Below are 21,091 nucleotides of genomic sequence, written 5' to 3'. Positions count from 1 at the left end.
AAAAGTAAAAACGTAAAAATGTCACAAATGTCATCACAAGAAGAACAGCAGATTCTGATAACATTTTTACTCTTTAACATAAAAGTCAATATTCAGGAGGCGCAACGTAAAGCCCCGCCTCTCTTCGAAATGACATAAATACAAAGTTGTTATCTGGTGTCAATTGTCTTTTAAGGCAACACGTGTGGGACGCCGCGTCAGGTCGCCAAAATAAAAAAAAACACACGGATGCCTGACAAAGATGTTGAAGAACCGTGTGACGAACGTAGCGAGCGCTTCCCAGTCAAGCAAACGCGGTCAAAGACGTTCACAGTCTACATGATGGGCCCGATATGTCCGGAGTGCGTGTCCATGGAGAGCATGACAGACCTCTGGTCCAGAAGTTCCCTTTCCCGGCTAAGCGCCGCCTTCTCCAGCTCCAGCAGGGCGCGATCCCGCTCCAGCGCCACCCGTTCCCTCTCCAGCCACTCGCGCTCCGCTCTTGCCGACGCCCGCTCTTGGTTCAGTGCCATCCGCTCCTGCTCCAAGGCCGCTCGCTGCTGCTCCAGGACAGCCCGGTCCCCACCGCCCCCCACCGGCGGCTCGGGCTCGCCGACCTGGCCGACGGGGGCCGGGAGGGGGTCGCCGTTGCACACCAGGCGACCCTCCATGGCGTCGTTCATCAGATGGAACCACGGCCAGGAAGCGGCGCCCTCCGTCATGTTGTCCATACCCGTGGGGGGGTACTTCAGGTCCTTGGAACCGCATGACGTTGTCAGTGTGACATTAAGACAGGTGTCGATGACATCATGATGAGGCGTACCTTGAACCTGCGTTTGAGATTGTCCCACTTTTTGGCCACCTGGTAGGTGGACACCTTCCCTTGGAGGTCCAGCTGCCGGATGATGGCCCTGACGCGCAAACACAGGCGAGGTGGTCACGAGGATCTCGACAGTCCGCGCGGCGGCCTTCTTACTTCCAAGCGGCCTTGGCTGCGTTCCTCCTGCCGGTGAAGAGATCCTCGTTGGCGGCTCTCAGCGTGATCAAGCGCCTAGTGTCCTGCTCGCTCACTGCGTCAAAAACAAATTTTGCACCATCGTGGAAAATAAAAAAACAATCATGATTATTTGGGTTGGTATTGAAATCTCCACAGAAATAATAGCGCTAATGTACTTTTGTAGGCGAGCTCGGGAGGGGCAGCGCATTCCTCTCCGCTGGCGTCGATGTAGGTGATGCTGTCATCGGAGCGGCAGAGGTCGGCGACCGCTCGGGCGTCGGCCATCTCGTAGATGGCCGCCTCCGGGGCGTCGGCCGAGGGGGGCGAACCCGAGACGGCGTCGTCCTCGCCGCTCCAGACCGGCGCCACCTGGACCCCCTTGCCCGCTAGCCGACCCTCCAGGGCGTCGCTCATCAGCTGGAACCACGGCCAGGACGCCGCTCCGCCTTGGGGCTCCGCCCCCTGAGGGGGGAACTTCAGGTCCTGGATCAAACGCGACAGCCAACATTTCAGACGGCTTGCGTAAGCAGCGCGAGCAACTAAAGGAGGCGAGCTCACCTTGAACTTGGTCTTGAGGTTGTCCCACTTCTTGGCCACCTGATCGGGTGTGATCTTTCCCGTCAGACCCATCTCCTTCACGATGGCCCTGCACAGAAGCGACGGGCATCAGGGCAGGTGACAAGGCGGGACGCTCGGCCCATGGCTCACACACTGGGCACGAACCTCCAGGCGGGCTTGGCGCTGTTCCTGCGTCCTGTGAAGAGGGCTTCGTTGGCGGCTCGCAGCTCCACCAGTTTTCGGATGTCCTCGTCCGTCACTGGTCAATACAACGCGACGACAGTGAGAAAGAAATCTAGCGGGACCAAACGTACGGGCGGCGGTCTTACGTCTGTAGCCGAGGTCGGCCCCGCTGCGGCGGAGGTCGCCCAAAGCCAAGGAAGCGCTTTTGTCGTGGCCGCAGATCAGCATGTCCAACTCCGACTCGCTGAGGAACTCGGCCATCCCGGTGCGACTCCTACGGGCTCGCTTCCTCGGCGCCGGCAGCATCTCGCAGTCTTCGTCCTCGGCGACGAAGACGGGTGCCAAAGCGGGCGCGGCACCCGCCAGACGCCCCTCCATGGCGTCGTCCATGCTCTGGAACCACGGCCACGAGCTCGGGCTGGACTCCACGCCGCGCGGGGGGAACTTCAGCTCCTGTGGTAAAACGTCAACGTCCGAGGCTCTTGTGACTCACAGATGGCGGTGTTGCGTGACTTTTGGATCAGCGCTACTGTACAATCAAGTTTCTTGTACGCGGCCTCACCTTGTAGCGCCTCTTCAGGTTGTCCCACTTCTTGGCCAGCTGCTCGGTGCTCAGCTTGCCCTGAAGGCCCAGCTCGTGGAGCACGGCCCTGCCAACACACTCAAATGAGAAAAAATGCTTCATGCACGCCCGTCTCCTCCCATGATACGGTTTTAAACGCAAGCAGCTCACCTCCACGCCAGCTTGGCAGAGTTTTTCTTGCCGGTGAAGATGGCCTCGTTGGCGGCGCGAATTTTGATGAGACGTTCTGTCTCCTCTTCTGACACTGGTGGTGCAAAGAAGCCCATGATGTCACCACACTGCACGTGATGTACGTCTTCTACAGACTGGCTGATGACATCATTGCATCGCTCGGGCCTACTTTTGTAGGAGCACTCGCTCATCCTCCTCCAGCCCACGGGAAGACCCTCGGCAGACTCGCCGCCGTCCGCGCTCTCTGCGGCGGCCGAGTCGTCCATCTCGGTCTTGATGAGGAACTCCAGGACGTCGTTGTCGTCGTCCCGCCGCCGACCGTCGCCGGGCAGGCCCAGCGCCATGCGGCTGTTGTACAGGCGACCGTGCATGGCGTCGTCCATCATGCGGAACCACGGCCACGACTCGGCGCCGCCGCCCGGCTGCTCGCCATCCGCCGATTGGTCGGGCTGCTTCAGGTCCTGCGCGCACGCAGAGTGGGGTCACGTCACGCCGCGTTAGCCGCCGACATCACGGCGCTGATCCTCGTACCTTGTATTTGGAGCGCAGGTTGTCCCACTTTTTGGCGATCTGCTCGGCCGTCAACTTCCCTTGCAGGTCCAGAGCCCTCAAGATGACGCTGGACAGGAAAAAGCGGTTCACATCGCCTGCACGTCCGTTCTCAGCATTTGGTGAAATGGAAGGCGATGCTAACTGTTTCATTCGTGTTAGCGTTAAGCTGGTGTTTTATGCTCAAAAGTTTTATATGTTTATGTCAAATGTCTCAAAGCAAAAGATTGGAAAGCAACCTTCAAGGGGGATTTCTCTTATCTCAAGGCACACCTTCTAAATGTGTGTTCGTATTGTGTACCTCCAAGCTATCTTGGCAGAGTTTCTCTTTCCGGTGAAGAGAAGTTCGTTGGAGGCTCTGAACTTGATCAACCGCCTGATGTCATCCTCGCTCACTGAGGAGGTCAAAGTTAAAAGTTAAGCAGCTGGAGGGAGGGAGGGAGGGAGGAAGGAAGGAAGTGAGGATGGGAGGAAGGAAGAGAAGCTAGCTTCTTACTTTTATACGAGTCCTCCGTCAAGTTGGGGCTGAAGGCGTCCATCATCGTCGCCGTCAAGCGACGACAAGCGGGCGCCTGTCGTCTTGTACTTCCGCTAAGCGCTTGGCCGCGGCCGCGCTCCGTCCATCGCCGAGCGGGTGCGCTCGAACCACACAGTCGAACCTTCTCCTTCCTTCCTGCTAGGTTGTTAAGTGGCTAAAGCGTCCCAGCAGACCGCCGGCCGGCGATTGACGGCTGCTGTCTTCCTTCTCGCAGCACTCCGCGTAACGACCGGACCGAAGAAAACAGTAAGCACCCGGGAGCGTCGGCACTTCGAAGGAGCGCTCCTTTCGTCGTGCAGGAAGGAGGCCGTTGCTCACGTGACCTGCGCTTTGGCGGAACCGGAGGGGAGGGGAGTGACGGACTTTCCACGCACTTCCCAGCATGCTTTGCAGCGTTGCCGTTGTTGTGCAAAAGTAGGTTGTTTGGAAAGCGGTGGAAAGCAATATAAACATGAAGAACACACGTTTGCGTCAGTCAATTTTCATTTTTAGAAAGGGTTTCTTTCATTTTCTTTTAAGTTCATTCGTGTTCTGCCGTTGACACGAGGTGCGTTCAAAGACAAATCGAACAATATTGAAGCCCTTTTGTCTGATGATTTCCACGTCCGCCAAAAACAAAATAATGAACTACAAGATTGTTTAACATCCAATATTTGCCAGCTTTTAATCAGCTTGTCTTGCCCTGGTTTTCCATCATATTTACAATCCTTTTAATTTGGACTCAATCTTCATTTACTTAATTGAAGCACAACAGTTGAAAATACACTCGTGCAGACAACACACAAAAAAAATGACGGCATTTGATGATCATTTACAGACGCCATGCAGAATTATGGTGATATTAGAATATGAACCTGTAATGCTTTTTGTATCTCCTGATTCATTCTGTAAACAGCAACATGCAAATTCATTGGCTATACATACACCATGAGAAAAATGTGTCAAAACTTCCTGGCACAAATTACACAACAATTTTATTCAGAGATTGCTATTGCCATTAAGCATCAACATGCGTCACATCGCCTTTCCAAGCATGTTGTGTATTTTACATATATGTTGTGTGCACCTAAAACTGTACATTTGCAGATCCACACAGGTTGAGACAGAGTTGCAAATTAGCTTGCACACGTACAAAATGGGAGAAAATAAATATTCAATAATAACGTGTACAACATGGTCTTGCATGAAATGAAGAGGGATGGGCCGCGCCGCGTCTTCAGTCTGTGCTCTCCGAGTCGATTCGCTCCTGTCTGCGCTTCATGACCTCCTGAAGCTCGCTGTCTCCGCACAATTTCTGCCAGAAAAAAAAAAAAAGAAGGATGCAACCAAGAGAGTTCCTTCAATGGATATGCGAGTGTACCTCTATTTGCGTCTTCTGCACGGTAATCTGCGATGAGACGCGAGCGCCTTCGTCCCCGCACACGGACTTCAGCTCGTCCTTGTTGAGAGAAAACAACTGAGCTCCAGTCAGGATGCCTAAATAGTCCACTGTCCTGTTTGGGGGGGAACAAAGAGCTAAAAGTCATCTCTAGAAATATTGAGGGTTAAATGGTGTGTGTTTCACTGACGCTTTGGAGAAGCCCTTGGCAGCAAGCCAAGACTTGACCTGCTCCGGGCTGGAGTTGTACGTGAGCGACACTTGAGCGCCTGCCGGTCGCTCAATGCGGAATTTCCTGGCGGGTGGCTGGCTTTTTTTAGCCGTGATCATCATCAGTAGCTCATTGTTGACTTCGTCCATCACTGAAACAGCGCAAATCTTAGCTAATTGCAATTCAAATCTGTAAACAGAAATAAATGTGAGGTTGGCTTTACTTTTGTCTTTGTGTCGGCCTTTGCTGAAACTGTCTCCTGGGCTCAGGGAACCGGGTGAGGTTTGACCATAGCCTTGCTGCATAAAAAAAACACACAAGCATTTTTTTCATTTAAAAAAAAAAATACAATTAAGAATTAGGCAGTGACCTTTTTCTTCTTGAGTTTTCAAATCTTTTTAAACTCACTGGACAACTCATTGTGAACACGCATAATCAAAACAAGACATGAATTCATTTGGACAGAGTATGTGAAAATAATCCAGCCATCAATAATTATCTTTACGAATGTAAAATGATTGAAGTAAGATCCTAAAGATAGATTGAGTGCAGGCAAAGGGAGTTTACCTGGTTGTAAAAAGCATCAGGCTCGTCTAGCTTGACAACATCCAAGATGTTGTAGGGGACGTAACCTGCTTGGCCGCTACGATTCCGTAGTTTCCACCACTGCTTGTCGTCCTCGAGCACCTGAGACGCCAAATCAAATGAAAATACTGCTGAAAAAATCGAGACCAAATATTTTCACCTGGAGGATTTCGTCCGTCAGCACTGACAACTCGTTGGCATTCCGCGCTACAAAGGGGTAGCGAATTTTGGCATATTTGCGAGCGTTGGGCATCCCGTTGTAGGACCTTTGGAGACATACAATATGCCGGACTTTTTCATTTTGGCCGATTTGAAAGTTACTACGTCTGAAAGACCATTTCTTACCCATTGGATGAATTTGAGGAATGGCTTCCGTAGAACTGCGAGGAAACACACAGATGAAATGAACCTGCTGAGTCTTGCATTTCAATTCAGTTCTACGCTAAGTCTTACATCATCAGATGAGTGTTTTCTGTAATCGGGGCTTGTGGGGGAAACCAAGGAAACGGGGGAGCCCAGAGGCCCACCGGGATACTCCGTTTCCCATGGGGCAGTCCGAAAGAGTTCCGCCGGAGGCTCCCAGCCATTCCGGAACTTGGGATAGTAGGGAGGCGCGCACTGATCCCTCGGCCACTCCGCTCTAAACAATTGAAGTATGGGATTATAATTTTCATGAAGCTTGAGTATTGTCCACAAACCTGGGTTTGGTCCAAGCCTCTCCTAGAAGCTCAAATATGGTGGTCTCTTTGGGGGTGATGTGCCCTCGAAGGAAGTCCACGGCGTCTTTGGAGAGGTGAGGGGAGAGAATCGAACGAACCAACTCGGGACTGCCGCAACTCTGCAGCACCTACAATGGGGTCATTGTCAGCACTGCCCCTGTGAGTAGGACCCCCCCTCAACATCACTTGTCGTTCTTACCAGCTCCAAAGGGCCGAAGAGGAAATGAACTAACTCTGATGCGCTTGGATTCTGGATATGCTTCTTCAGTTTGGCCTGCAGGGGGTGCAACGATAAAGCTAGCGAGGAGTCCGTCAGGCAAAAAAAGCGAGCTCACCAAGAGGTTGAAGGCCAGCTTCAGTTTCTGCAGGCTATCGATGAAGTCTTCCTCAGAGGGGGGCTTGGCTCGCAGGGTCAGCACGCCCTCTGGGAACAAGACCACAATGAACACAAGTCTACAGTCTTACCAAGCGCCTAAGGTCGGGGTCATTCTATGGGTAGATTTGACCCCTCGGACCAAATCTTAACCCAAGAAATCTTCAACCCAATGGTAGAAATAATCCAGCATTATCTTGGACCCAGCACTGGGTTAGTTATGTCACACAATCTGGGTTTGATTTGACCAAAAGTTTAAGGGGTGGCTTTCTCAGCCTGGAACCCAACTTGTTTGTTTCTTTTAACAATGAAAATGTTATGACCTACACCATCTCCTTTTCATAATTTATTCTCATTTACATTATTTTCTATGCAGAGTTTGTTTTTAACTCCTCAAATGTTCCAGAGTTGAGAAAGCGTCAGACTCAATGAATGGAGAACAATATCATCTGCGTGTGTCGTCAGCGACAGCACGCATCGAACTGTAAATTGATGATGCGTTCAAATTGCATCGCCGCTGACCAAACATGCAGAAATGAGAACGACATCGATAAAACATCACTCAATACGTGACGGCATTATTATTACTTGGCGTCTTAACATAGAGCAAGACTCTTTTTGAGACTTTGTTCAAATATGTACAAGAGAGCCAAATCAAACAAATGAAATTATTGTAACAATAATAATACCGCCGCAATGAAAGCTGAAATATTGCCAAATAACTTGTTAGCAAAGGCCATATTGGAATATTAGTGTTTACCACCACGCATGTCACTGGAGAACACCAAAAAATACAAACATGGCAGTGTGAGCAATATGCAACAAGTTGTCACTTGACGGTTGCCACCACACAAGAAGAAAGGGCCACAGACCTGCTGGTCCTTTCTTCTTATTCTTCTTACTCTTGTTGCGCTGTTTGAGTTGGGAAAAGGCCTCCGTCGCCTTTTGCAACCGCGCCACAAATATCTCAATATCGTCCAGGGCACAGTTGAGGATTTGCTACAAAGAAGAACAACCTTACATCATCCAGGTGTCCCTAATAAAGTGAAGATGCAGGGAAACACTCACCACATCCTTCTCGATACGCTGAGCCAACCTTTCATGTGACTCTGGGTCACTGTGTCCAGAAGATCGTCTGTCTGCACCCACCCCCCCCAAAAAAATCAATTACATTATTTTGTCAATCCATTGATTCACTTTGAATGATTTTGGCCAGATGTGATGGTGTTTTTTTTTTTTGCACCTTGTGGGATTGGGGCAGCAACACGTCCCTTCGCAACAGGGGTGGCCTTGGGGGGCGTCTTTGGAAGTATGGTCTCTCTTCGGTGCTTCATTTTCTCCTGGTTGATTCTGCAAGAGCAAGAGGACATCAGGACCTTCACGAAACATCATAAGTCAGCATGTTTGTGTGCGCCATTCTCTTACTTGAGAGTCTCAAGCCTCATTTTCTTCCCACATTTGTTGTCTCCAAGAGCGCTGTCGATATCTGCGTGAACCAATTCAGCCTGCAAGAGACAATGAGTCCAATTTGATGAGACGTACAAACAGGAGTATAAAGTTTGATGTATTTAACCGAATAAATAATGTGATTTAGACACTAAAGGATGCAAAGTGAGCCCCGCGCTGCGACACCCACCTCCACCTGGTCACAATGGAAGAAGTGGATGTCTGGCCGATGCTGCTCGTTGTCCTGACACACCAGCAGCAGCACGGACGGGTAGCGCGTTTGATTCAGAACGGCCTGAGACAGGTGGATTGTGGAGAGGGGGAAGTTCTCCAGTTCCTCCTACACAAAGAGGACATAAAAAAAAAAAAAAAAAAGACTCGGTATGAACACATGTTAATGACGTGCTTAAGTGCAAATTATGTCACCACAATGCTAAAGTACCTGGGTGTCACAGTCCAGCAGCCTGACTGCCTTATCAGTGACTTGCAGGAGCATTTCTTGAGTCCAAATCTTGTCTTTTGAATCGAGAAGTACAAGTTTCTTGATGGCGTCGTCCACAGTGGCGATGGACTCGGTCTTGTCCATGATGAAAGTGGACAGATGCTAAACCGGGGACAGAGAGAAGGTGAGACATTTTTCAATCACTAAAAAAAAAAAGTGGATGGCTTATTAATCATTTCCAGGAGTAATTATGAATTACATTCAAATGTTAATATACATGGATAATATGTATACATAAATGATAATGTTACAACAATGGAAAAGTGAGAAATAAAAGGACAATGATTCACCAGTCAAATCATTCTCCGCCAGCAATTTACACAAACTTTCATTTCACAAACGACAATTATGAAATAAACTTTTTAATCGAGCCTGTTTCTCCAAAGAAAAAAAAAAACCATGTCAAAACTTCAGTCGAACATTCCCAAACAAGTCAAGCTTACCTCAACATGATACTGTGACGTCTCATGCATAATATAATTGGAGTTGGAATATTTTTTCCTTTGCTCTGAAAAAGAAAACAAAAACATTTAGAAAATGTCCGAAACTAAAAGAAGTAACGGTAAAAACACTCGCCTGGGTTCCACATGTTGCAGCAATCCGAGTAGAAGTGAATGAACCAAAGACGCACTTGAGTGAACTCAGCACACCAGCAGGGCAATAAGGAAGAACCACTGCCTACTACTTTATATGAATGCTTGTTTTTTTTTCCCCCTCCGTCAATTACTCTACTGGGAAATGTTGATCGGAGCGAAAGGAAACCAAAACAGCCAAAGTAAGATGACTTAACACGTCAATTTCGCAGCAAAAATAAATCCACAAATAAACAAGTTGTTTTTATTTTATTTATTTTTTCCAATAGTCGACTCCCAAAGGAGTGGCAAAATGGATATCTAAGAAGTTAAATATTAATTGTGCTATCAAAGAGTGGAAAGTTGAAGTGTGTCTCTCACTTTGTATAATAGTAGCAAGGATTACAGTGAGTGCGCCATAAAAGCGACTAACCTTAGGCTCAAAGATCACAGCTGATCGCTACACAACAACACAACATCACGTAAGCTTCCTCATGGTTATCATTGGGTAATATTGATGCTAGCTATAAAGTGCTAACTTTCAAGTTGACTTGCGGTGCCCCAGTTTGACTTCTGTTATTATTGCCACACAGGTTAAGCGTGAATTGAAATTTGCCCACGTGAGATATGATTTCACCACATTTCAAGGAAATGAAAGGAGCCGCTTTGATTGCATGATGTTGGCTGTGTTCACGCCCACAATGGTGCAAACCACCCTGTTGTGACCAACTGATGGTGTCACACGCGCGTTTGTTGTCAAAGCTCGTGTGGCCACAGATTTTCATCATGATTCTCTTGAAATAGCACATAAGTGTGTCACTGCGCCCGCTGACCTATTTACCAGGTGAATGGCTTGCAGGTAACTATTAAATGAGAGCAGGTCAATATCAAGCTCACTGTGCCAGATGTCCCCCCCCAGCTGGAGCAAACACTTTGCCACACACGACCTTAAAAGCTCTTGTTCCTTCCCCATTGGACATATTGTGTTGAATGTGACACAGAGTATAAACATCAATTGAGTCAATCTGTCAGGTGTCATGTTGGAAACGACTCAAGTGTCATTTTGAATAGCAATAGCTGGTGTCTATGGCATGGTGTGCAAATGACGCCAGCATTTGCCTCGCTGTGCCAATCCCTCTCGGCTCATTTCTTCCGGCTTGGCTCCGCGCGGGTGAAAGAAAAAGAAAGAAAGAAAGAAAGAAAGGCGTCAGGTGTCTGTCTGAAAGTCGAGCTGGCCGCCATGTCTTATTAATGCCACTTATGGCGGCCGAGCCACGAGCTCGCCATGGGAGCCATTTAGCAGGCAGTTGGGCTGAGACGCCAAAGCTAATGACCAGAGATAAACCGTGGCGGCCGGAGGGCAGGCAGACTGTCAAACTGATAGCTCCAGATCATATTGACATCAAGTGCATGCAAATAAAGTGCCGTGTGATTGTCGCCATGAAATGCAATAAGTCAGACGACATCATTGGCTGCCTTTTGCTTCGACTGCCTAGCAACATTTGGATGGTAGGGTTCAAAAACATGTGGTTATTTGTTACCACCATTCACAAAGGTTGACAAACTTTTTACATCAACTCTGATCTAAAAAAAAGTTTTTCCTCCAAGTACCACCATCCATGCAGTCAGACATAATGAAGTGGTTTCCACCTGACAGTGATGCTAAGATAGGCACTCTCATATTGGATGAGACGAGTGCAAGTGTACCTAAAGATGTGGCCGGCGAGTGTATCGCACATATTAAACAAGTGGATGTTTTGATTTTTAGACTGACTCTCTGCTCTGTGACCAAAGGTGCTGATAAAGAATCATTTGCATCAGTGGGTCAAGTTTTGCATACAACATACTGAGACCGGATCTTTTCACTTTGGAGGCAGATGGTCACTGTTGTTGTTGTTGTTGATGATGATGCTGCTACACAACAGTATCCCATCTCCTGGTTGGTGAGGACAAGCAAGCTGCTCTGACGCCACACATCACCCCGTGCTGACCATCTGCCGCACAGGCTGAGGCAAGCCGAAAGGAGAATAACAGAAGCTCGAGTCGCCGTAAATACGACCGGGCAGGCATCCTGTGGATTTTTGGACGACTGTCTTAAGAGCACCAAGGTGCGAAGCCAGACGGCGTGGGAACATCAGCATGCCAATATTACCATCATACAACAACATTCTAATTTTAGAAGAACCGCTCATGGAAGAAGTTTGTTTCTGAATCGTGTGTAGTACAACATTCCTCTGTCCGGCCCAAGTCTGAGGTTTGCTGACTTGCGACAGAAGTAAGAAAGTCTGCCTCATATTTTTTTCCCCACTTTTCAATGAGGCTTTTATTCACCTGCAGGATACGGGCATCCCCACCCTGTTCCGAGCAGACTTTAGAAACAGCCACACCCTGCACCCTTCGCTAATGTCAAACACTGGAACACACACACACACACACACACACATACACACACGCTATGTATACAAAATGATGGAGACACGCTTATGAAAAACAAGTGGACCCTGGCGATTGAGGGGAGAGGGATCGGTCAGCCTGCAAAAAGGGCAAATCTGTGTTGTATTGATGCTCACTAAAAATTCAGGTTGAGCAGGCCTTGAGTCAACAAGTTAACTTCAGTCAGTGTTGTAGTGGTTGCAACAACAACAACAGCAGCAGCAGCAGCAGCTTAACAAGACTATATTTTCTCTGTGTGTGGCAAACTGGCAAATGTTTACTTCACACTAATTGCTATTTTCATTCAGTTTTCCCTATAAAAGAAAAAATAACGAGAACGAGTTGGCACTTAGAGGTTTGAAAAAAAGGCAGGACTGTTTTAATGACACGTGTAAGACAAGTTAAGGCGAATCCGATAAAGTGGCCGTTATTTAATACTCATGAAATGAAACATGTGCTAACAAGATTGTGAACAAGCCAGTGAATGTCTGCACTGTAGGCTCGCTACAATCAACTCAAACTTTTCATCCATTATCATTTATCATTTTGGACAATGAATACAGTGAATAAAAATTTCTCATTGCACTAAAATTGCTGGCAACCGTGGAAATGGGACCACATCCAAATGGTACTTGTTCAAATTGCACAATTTTATCCCAGTGTGCATTGGCATAAATATTTTCACGGAAGCCTTCAAAATTCAGGTTGCTTCTGTAAATAATACATTTGTAACCACTCAAACACACCAAAAGCATAAAGTGCTTACCAAAGAGTGCTTTGGCGCTGATCTTGCTGTCCGATCTTGCCACTCCACTGCAATGACAAGAAGAGATGGCATTACGCTGCATTCCCTTCATCTTGTCTCCAACTACAAGTCCAGCCCTGTCACTTTTTTCATAAGCTCACAAAAACGCTCGTGATATATACAAAGTGTCTATGAGATTCCGACCATATGGAGCGGCCGGCCAGAGTGCAAGAGGGAGAGTGGAAATGGGGGAGGAGGGGGAGTGGGAGGAGGAAGGGGCCCCCAGGGAAGCTGGAGCCAAAAGCTCGCAAATCATTCTCAACAGAGGAGCTCTGTGCTTGAGGTCCCTGACCTGCACCACCTTCCACATACTGGTTTAGTCATTCTGGGGCCGTCGTTCGTGACAGTCACCTGTGATAAAATCAACTACGCTAGGGAAAGGTAAACACACACACACACAGAGGGAGAGGATGGAATGTGAGGTGCCACTCACTTGGCTTGCCTTGCTGGAGATCCCAAGGCGCTCATGGCTCAAAACATCCACCTGAGGAAGGAAGGAAGGAAGGAAGGAAGGCGTCAGAAGCACACCAAAGACTGGACACAACATACAATCCGGTTTAAGGAAGGGGTGGCCGTGATGGTCACTGTATTCTAGAGCGAGCCCTGAATTTTTTTATATTGAATATTTGATCATTTTTTTGAAGACTCTCCACACAGTTATTGTTCAGTACTCCAAGCACCAATGGCCCACTGACTTAGATGATGTAAAGGCCCTCTGTACTGAAGTGACAAGTCCTAAATGTCCATTTTGTTATTGTTAGAGAAATATTACCCACACATTTTTACTAATCAGGTTGTGTGAGTTTTATTTTATCCTGTCATTCAGCTAAATGAGGTGTAACACTCATTCTCATTACATTTCGACACTAACGCTTAAGTAGAATTACTGTTTTTTGGCAATTCTTTTACATATTTTTTTAGTTTTCTATGAGGAAACTGAGCACCAAGTGTTTTGATGTACAAAGACAGCTTCTGACAGAAAGAAGGTAAATGAGACGTTTGCATCCATCTTGTCATTGTCTGAACTTGCTATGTTTTTCTTGCCTTTCCTGTCTCTCAATCATCCCCTGATTCCAAACACAGCCCATAGCGTGTCAATGGAATGTGTGTGTGTGTGTGCTACATGGAAACACTCGCCCGTTCTTCCACTGAGCTAATGGTCCATTTTGTTGGCAGCCCAGGAACTCCTTTGTGACAATGGCAGACATGACCCGATTAAATTCCCTCTGTATACAGTTGTATTTACCACATCACTTTTATTTGATTGAGCTTCGTGCTCATTCAGGGTCATTGGTGGTAATTAGCGTGACCTCACTGATATCAGAGCAATTAACAGGCGTAGGAAATGAGAGTAGCCACCTTTGAGCATGGAGCCTCCTCGTTGTCTGTCAAGGCATGCATGGCCTCATGACATGACGTAACAGGCACGACACGATGGAACTCCTCCTACGTATATCACCCTAACAAGCTGCTCCCCAACAAAACAGTGTGTTTGTTTTCCTTCACAATGTTTGTCGTTATTTATTGGAGGAATTTTTCGATAGCGTAACATTTCTTAACTTGCACATTGTAAACAAACACAGTGCAGCTCAGCCTGTGAGTGTTGGTGTTTTTTTAAATGAGTGCCATCCATTCATTCATCCATCCATCCTCTGAAGCACTTTTTCTACACAAAGAAGATGGGAATGATAGGCCTTTATGACTTAATTGCCTGAGATCTCAGTCCTGATAATACACCAGGGCTGGTGTAACACAACTTATCAACCTAAGTCAACATAAACAATTCTAAGTTAAGAACACAAATAGCAGGAGAAGCAGAGCGTAGCTGTATTTACTTTGAGGCGGGGGGGGGGGGGGGGGGGGCGCAAATGATTTGTACTGTATAGAAAGGGCTTCAAACTTAATACAAAAGAAAATTGACTTAAGGATTTGACTGTTAAGATTTTGAATCCGTGTAAAGCAAACGCATTATATATAACATTTAACATCCCCGATGATATATTATAAGGTAGCCTGACGTCTTAATGAGGTGAGAAAACATGATTGCAAGAATGTGACGAGATTAGTTAGCACTTGCAGCACATTGTCTTCATACCTTCCTTCAGCACATGACATGAAATATAAAAGAACCACTTTCACTGCCAAGAGCAACATTTGCCCATGTTCATTTCCAATCGACTGTCAACGCAAAGCCACATGAAAGAAAATGTGTCCAAGCTAGACCAACACAATACTTCCTCTTTTTCTCCTTATCGCCTAGCGTTCATCTCTACGCTCTTTTGTTCCTTCCTTTGGAACGGAGCCAGCTTTCAGAAGAGGCAGAGGAGGACAGGTTGGGTGTCTATCAGGTGAGGCCCACTGCACTCCTCCCCTCAACCTCAACCGCTTAGTTTCACAAAGACAGCAGTTTCATTACAAGAATATTGGATTGAGATATCCTCCAAAACTTTTGGTATTCTAAACTATGGGAATGAGGTTGGATAGCTGCTCATTCACAAGAGCCAACATTCTAAAGCTAATCGCTGAGGCGAGTCCTTTCTTGTTCAGTCCATGTTTGTAGTATCACTCATGTGGCTTGTTCTGCTCAACCGCTCAATCAAATATTTGACATTTTTATGACAAGTTCTTCATAGCGCTATTCCACTCCAAGCTAACCGTATCATTTCTAGAACCAATAATAACTGGTAAGTTATGATAAGTAAGCATGATGTGTTTTTTTCTGAATGACATTAGCTTCTAATCAAAAAACGATTTCTTAATTACAAATATATCTATGTCAGTGATGCATACAGGCGGAACAATGGAATCATTTTCCATGAGATGGCAATAAAACTGTTCTCGTTCGTACATTTAAGACATGACGTCCGTCCTGTGACTATATACAGAACGGATCAGGTTTGAGTTCAATCAATTTGTGAGTGAAATGAGACAAAAATATTCATGGAGAGCGCGCCATGACATTTTGATAGGTAAAACCGGTTCCTTGGCTCAATAATACTGGATTCAACAATTGATCCATTAAATAAAGCTCCATAGCGGCAACACTACACTGCTAATCCGCCACATCTTGCCTCACACATGAATAGTTAAATAATCAAAGCCTAACATGATCTTTAGTGATTTGAAATTTGACAGCACAAAAGAGAGTTGGTTACCATGGTAGCGCAATCGTCAAAACATGATTTGTTTGTCAAGGGGGGGCGCGTTCACAATACTCTTTAGATAATGTGAGTGGAAAAAAAAGAAATCGAAGCTTGAGTCATGTGGACTTCACCCTTCGTACCTGACTCAGCCATTTTGTCCGAGATAAGTGTTATCTGGTTCTATCTCTTGAAATGCCGTTTGATCTCAGCTGGTGTTTTCTTGGCTCATTGTGACTCAGTGTGAAATGAATGAAGCATGCATCCATCAAAAGAGCAAGCAACCTTCAAGCAATCAAATGCTTGTTAATGTGTAGCACATCCATCAACGCATATTGAACGTAAGGTTAAGCGAGATTATCATCGATGTAATAATATATGACTGCTAAAAGCAGTAAAACAGTCAGAGTGGGAGAGCTTGACTCAAATGGTCATGGAATATGATTCAAGGGTGTTACATAAACAAAGAGTGTTAATAATTCATGTTGTCTTGTGCCACTTAATTACTTTGCACTGTGTACACGGAGATGTTCCTATTGTGGAGGGTGCCTTTACTGTCATGTGTTCTTTTTAGTGATATTTATATGCTCCGTATAGCACTACAGTACAGCCATAGCGTTATATAAATAAAGATTTATTGTATTGCATTGTTAGATGTACTGGATTCCTTTAAAAAACAAATCATGAAAGTAGACTTTGTAAGCAAAGGTAGAAAGAAATCAACTTACTTTTGTGTGTTCTGAATTGAATGATCAAGGTGACCAACATGGAAGCCGCCGCCAAGCTGCCGAGCTGCCTGCCGCCAATTAGCACACACAAAACTCCAGAATGAATGGTGCACAAGAGATCTGCTTAATTCCCAGCCTGCAAGCAAAAGTTCCTGGGGCTCCTTTAATGCACGTACTTTTTGTTGATTTCCCCGAGCAGTCGCTGAGGAGGGAGGGAGGGAATGGAGGAACAGGTGAGTGACAGATGCCTGCCAGGTAATTCAATAGGAGAGGGGAGGAGCTCCTTAGGGTGGGGTGGGGTGCTCGCTGTGTTTGCATGTCAACTGGGGGTGATGCAACTGACCAAACTCACATAAAGGAATTTAAGCCGCCATGATACAAAGGCTGTTTTGATTTTTTTTTTGTTTGTTCTAATAGTCATTATATAAGCACTTGATTTCATCAGATTTAGGTAGGCGATCAATGTGATTTCTTTCTGCTGGCTTGAACTCTATCAGAAGCACTGACCTATAAAGTGCAACATACATTGTAATATTTGGTGCATGAAATTCTGTTTTCTTCCATTTATTAGGGGGCAAGTATGCAGTCCAAACAAAGGTTTGACCCATGCACTTGACTATGATTTGTTTTACGTAGCAGTCAGTTACTATGGAAACCTTTCTATGGAGTTTGATCATTAACTGAAGCTGTTAGCGCTGACAAATCATCAATCAACAATCAATATTTGAAGACGTTCAGGTGGAAATGTGGCTGGAAAGACTTGGACTTGTGTAATTATTGTACAAATCGTCATCTTAATTAAACATCCTGAAGTTATTGTCATTATAATGTTGAGCTTAAATGCACATTACAAGAATCTCTGCAGAGCCAAAAACACTAATACAAATGTAGAACTTTTAAATTTGACATGAAGGCAAGTCAGACACAAAGGATTCAAATCTCAAAATGTTCTTGAATTCAAACCTTTCATCCTTGGAATTAGATTTTCTGTCCAGTCTTTACCGGAGCAACCGCGCCCTCTATTGGAGGATGTGTGTTGATAATGACAGATCATAAATGAATATGTAGAAAGCTAATGTGCATGTGAAAATAAGTTACATAACGCTTTAGTTAGTCTCGCTGCATGAAAGTGAACTATCTGTGATTTTCCAGGAATGTTTTTCACTTTCTAAATATATACTAAATTACCTTAAAAAAAAAATAATTTCATGCAATTATCAGACACTCCCAGTCAAGTACTTAGCATTTTTTTTATTATTAAGAGATGAGTGAATCTGCGTTACCACAAAAATGACATTGAATAAAAACTTTGCATCTATTATGCCCTGGCATCTTGAGAAACCTTGAGAAAGTGGCAGCATTTCACTTGGGTGTACAGTATCACTTTAATGAATACCGCTTCGATCAATAATTCAAACTTACTCTTAAAAAAAGAACACAAAGAGAAAGAACAGACCATGAGATGCTAATTGGATGTAAATGGAGGCCACATTGTCCATTTCTGTGGTAAGAAGGATGTATGTTATATAGATAGACTGACCTTGATTGGTATTAAATGTCTAAACAATAACAATTGGAGTTTGATGACAAGTTGGATAAAATACCTTGACGCTACAGGGGCTTATAATAATATGAAATATACATTTTAGCTGTGTTTCTAAAATCTATTCTAAAATCCTCTGCCTTAATTTAACACTTTGCTCAAGCACTTTACATGATATTGAGTGGCTCATGATAGTGGTACTAGCCGAGCTAAGAATCTTTTCGAGGTGGTACTTGGTATGAGAAGTTTCAGCGCCACTCTCGTGTACAATGAAAACATTGGGGCAAAATGTGCAGATATAGGCACACATAGCATCCATGCGATTGGCAAAATGAACTGCCTTAACGTGGCCAGCTGTTTCATTGTCCCCCTCAGCATCTAGCTGGCTCTCTGTCTCGCTTGTCCTCTCAAACAATCTGCATAGTGTGGCTGCCGCAAGAAGGGAGGCGTTGTTTGCCTTGAATGCAGGAAAAGCACAGGGGGGAGGGGGGGTTGGGGCGAAAGAGGGAGATGCTCCAGCTGTGGAAGGACAAGACAACACAACAGCATCTCACATGTGGCAAATGGGGGGCGTCCAGGCTGCGGGGGCTGCACACAGTGGCATTGTTGTGGGGGTGCAGCTGATAAGAGTCAGAGAAATGGATCATTCCCTCCCCTCCCCTCCTCTCCCTCCTCTCCTCGTGAGGCCCTAACGCAAAACACTCCTCTTGACGTAAGGCCCCGCAGATGTGTTTTAAATCATCAAACTACATCAAGGAATGATGTTTTATGGGTTTTTGTTGGGAAACATGTCGTATGTGCAGTAAATCCAATGAAGTAAAATATAACGTGTAGTGACAGTATCAAGTTTAGTACATGTGTTCCCTCCTCCAGATGTGATGGAAGGAATTGTGTTCTGGAAGACTTACAAGTGTTTTATAGGATAAGAATACCATTTATTATTCCACTGCAAGAGCGTTCCGAAGGAGCAGTGTCGATGCTTTAAACAGCTTGAGAAGTTGTCAAAATCAATGTGGATGGATGGATGGATGGATGGATGGATGGATGGATGGATGGATGGATGGATGGATGGATGGATGGATGGATGGATGGATGGATGGATGGATGGATGGATGGATGGATGGATGGATGGATGGATGGATGGATGGATGGATGGATGGATGGATGGATGGATGGATGGATGGATGGATGGATGGATGGATGGATGGCGTAAAATGGTAAAGATAGGATTTCTTTATATTTTATGTTTTTAAAAAATGCTAGGTAATAAAAAAAAATGTCCTAGGTAATATTTGCTTCACTTTTATAATTGTCTTGAGTTTTGTTATCATAGCCATACATTATAGTTGTAATTGATCATGGCCTTAAAGTTGCAAGACAACACAAACGACCGGTCTCTTCACACCTGAATTATTTGGAATGACTTTATTGTAAGTTAAATAACGATGGAAATATTGCTTTTAAACTTTGTTTCTGTTTCCCCCCCCCCCAACTCTGGTGATTGTGTTGATTTGCAGCCCCTCCCTCACCTGCTTGATCTCCTCTCCTCCGACGCCCCTCGATCTTGTCCTTGCGCACATCCTGTCCAGGAAGGAGGGGAAGCAACTTCACTCGCTTTGGATGACTTTAACGCAGCTTTTACGCACAACATTTGAGCGATTCGATTTTTCCACATGGTGACAGGGTTGCGATGGCGTGTTGGAGATGACCGAAAGGTGCGCTTCAAAATGATGAGCCGCCGGCCACACGTGTGAATTTGTTTGACAACCTTGCGTCTTTGGCAACTGAACGAGAGAAAGACGCTCGTTCGCTCGCTCTTGGCGTGCACGATTGGATTTTTTCGTCCCGTCCAATAACAGAGTTTGTGATGCATCTGTAAACGTTTCCCTCATCCGAATTGCTGTCGTTGGGAGCAACGGGGATTTTCAATGGATTTTTTATGCGGGACCCGCTAGGATGGACGTGGTCGATGAAACTGAAGCTTTACAGAGATTTTTTGAAGGTAAGACGTCGCACTCTTCAAAAGTTGACATTGTCAATTGAAGGTCTCTTTTTTCAGGCAGTTCGACGTGCACGTGTTGCCACCTTCTCTATGGAAACTCAATGAGTTTTCTTGATTACGACTCTACTACTTTAGATTTGCAACTCACTGCAAGAGTCATTGACTTTAAACATGTCAGTTCTTCATCCTTTTTTTCTTTTTGAACCCCGAAATGCAAGCAACCTGGAGGGTTAAAGGGCACAGCATCAAAAGTGCTTGTGATGGCTACCAGATCAAGTTTAACACTTGAAGGATTCAAGTTAAGAAGATAAATGGCGTGTTTTGCAAAAGTGTTTGAGACGTGAGCAATGTTATGGTTGAATAATTGCACAAGTCTATGCAAAAAAAAATTATTGAGGAAAACAAAAATGACATGAAGTGGTGCTTGTAAATGCTCTCTTTGCTTTTCTTTTTTGAGCATGGACGCACTGCATTGATTTGAATTCCTCCCAGAATTGACTCTGACTCACTTTGTCATAATAAATGACGCACATCACAGGCAAGATATTGACGTTTACTCACGTCTGTTTGATTTATTCACAACACTCCCAGGTGCACTAATTCCGCATTGTCCATGTCAAGTGTTTGGCAGAAGTCAAGTGCACATCGACACTTGAGTTTTATGGATTTCGTCAATGAGAAAAACTTGATCGTATACAGTATAGACACAGTGTTAACTTATATTCCCGGGCCACCCTGGACTGTCAGAGATTGGGTGCCATTTTGACAGGAATTTAGCGTGTTTACATTCTTGCTTTGGGAGTAAGAGAGATGTTTTTTCTCTGGCTTTATGTGAGCCACACTCACTTGCACTAAAATGTCAACTTGGCCATGGAAAGTAAATAGGTGCTTGTTTTTCATGCTTTGAGCCTGTTTCAAATGTTGCCTTTGAGGGACTGCTAATTATTTTTAAGATAAAGACGGTGAGCTTGCAAGCCTTTGGTATCAAGCGATCATAAAAAATAAGGATGAAACAATGTGAGTCTAAGACATGGAGGTTTTGTCAATAGAGTTCCATTCCAAGATAAAGATCAAATAATGGACAGAAATGTCATGC

The 21,091-nt window shown here is 45.4% G+C and overlaps 3 protein-coding genes and 1 long non-coding RNA gene across 6 annotated transcripts in view; 2 read left to right on the top strand and 2 right to left on the bottom strand.

Moving 5' to 3' along the window:
• Positions 1 to 52: 52 nt before the first annotated feature.
• Positions 53 to 3,900, bottom strand: LOC148397106 (uncharacterized). The gene is made up of 13 exons (XM_088378163.1): positions 3,517 to 3,900; positions 3,322 to 3,415; positions 3,003 to 3,090; positions 2,641 to 2,932; positions 2,451 to 2,544; positions 2,280 to 2,367; positions 1,864 to 2,170; positions 1,700 to 1,793; positions 1,535 to 1,622; positions 1,153 to 1,459; positions 956 to 1,049; positions 803 to 890; positions 53 to 734 (listed from the first exon to the last, which is right to left on the bottom strand). The coding sequence occupies exons 1-13, from the start codon at positions 3,560 to 3,562 to the stop codon at positions 315 to 317; spliced, it is 2,100 nt and encodes a 699-aa protein (XP_088234289.1). The 5' UTR covers positions 3,563 to 3,900; the 3' UTR covers positions 53 to 314.
• On the top strand, positions 3,361 to 4,730 carry LOC148397105 (uncharacterized). Its single transcript, XR_015858974.1, has 2 exons — positions 3,361 to 3,700; positions 3,773 to 4,730. It is a non-coding gene; the product is annotated as an uncharacterized LOC148397105 (long non-coding RNA).
• On the bottom strand, positions 4,194 to 16,759 carry eps8l2 (EPS8 signaling adaptor L2). Of its 2 annotated transcripts, XM_088378165.1 has the most exons (21): positions 16,451 to 16,759; positions 13,016 to 13,066; positions 12,544 to 12,590; positions 9,216 to 9,280; positions 8,713 to 8,874; positions 8,461 to 8,610; positions 8,250 to 8,329; positions 8,068 to 8,174; positions 7,893 to 7,963; positions 7,697 to 7,823; positions 6,787 to 6,875; positions 6,651 to 6,725; positions 6,431 to 6,579; positions 6,186 to 6,372; positions 6,078 to 6,112; positions 5,893 to 5,998; positions 5,715 to 5,834; positions 5,371 to 5,446; positions 5,127 to 5,298; positions 4,919 to 5,051; positions 4,194 to 4,852 (listed from the first exon to the last, which is right to left on the bottom strand). In XM_088378165.1, exons 2-21 carry the CDS (start codon positions 13,048 to 13,050, stop codon positions 4,775 to 4,777), a joined length of 2,064 nt encoding a protein of 687 aa, XP_088234291.1. In that variant the 5' UTR covers positions 13,051 to 13,066; positions 16,451 to 16,759; the 3' UTR covers positions 4,194 to 4,774. The 2 variants fall into 2 exon arrangements, with proteins under 2 accessions (XP_088234291.1, XP_088234290.1); XM_088378164.1 differs by lacking the exons at positions 13,016 to 13,066; positions 16,451 to 16,759 and having other exon boundaries at positions 12,544 to 12,767.
• Positions 15,842 to 21,091, top strand: part of myrf (myelin regulatory factor) — a 19,565-nt gene continuing 14,315 nt past the window's right edge. Inside the window, exons 1-3 of one of the 2 annotated variants that reach the window (XM_088378160.1) lie at positions 15,842 to 16,063; positions 16,480 to 16,683; positions 19,511 to 19,995. In XM_088378160.1, the coding sequence (XP_088234286.1) occupies positions 19,950 to 19,995 (46 nt within the window). In that variant the 5' untranslated portion in view covers positions 15,842 to 16,063; positions 16,480 to 16,683; positions 19,511 to 19,949. The remainder of the gene's footprint in view (positions 16,064 to 16,479; positions 16,684 to 19,510; positions 19,996 to 21,091) is intronic. The other variant, XM_088378162.1, reaches the window with a different exon arrangement.

The sequence above is a fragment of the Syngnathus floridae genome, chromosome 6, assembly GCF_059516105.1.
Source record: "Syngnathus floridae isolate MCC-2025c chromosome 6, RoL_Sflo_1.0, whole genome shotgun sequence".
Classification (NCBI taxonomy): Eukaryota; Metazoa; Chordata; class Actinopteri; order Syngnathiformes; family Syngnathidae; genus Syngnathus; species Syngnathus floridae.
Note: the sequence above shows the minus strand (reverse complement) of the source record. Positions and strands in the feature narration are given on the sequence as shown.

Coding starts and splice junctions, on each gene's coding strand:
- eps8l2 (XM_088378164.1), bottom strand. CDS start 12,634: ATGAAGGGAATGCAGCGTAATGCCATCTCTTCTTGTCATTGCAGTGGA. Junction 8,611..8,712: donor TGCTGGACTGTGACACCCAG/GTACTTTAGCAT, acceptor CTCTTTGTGTAG/GAGGAACTGGAGAACTTCCC. Junction 6,876..7,696: donor TAAGAAGAAAGGACCAGCAG/GTCTGTGGCCCT, acceptor TCTTGTTCCCAG/AGGGCGTGCTGACCCTGCGA.
- LOC148397106 (XM_088378163.1), bottom strand. CDS start 3,562: ATGATGGACGCCTTCAGCCCCAACTTGACGGAGGACTCGTATAAAA. Junction 2,368..2,450: donor TCTGCCAAGCTGGCGTGGAG/GTGAGCTGCTTG, acceptor GTGTGTTGGCAG/GGCCGTGCTCCACGAGCTGG. Junction 1,460..1,534: donor ACCTCAAGACCAAGTTCAAG/GTGAGCTCGCCT, acceptor CGTTTGATCCAG/GACCTGAAGTTCCCCCCTCA.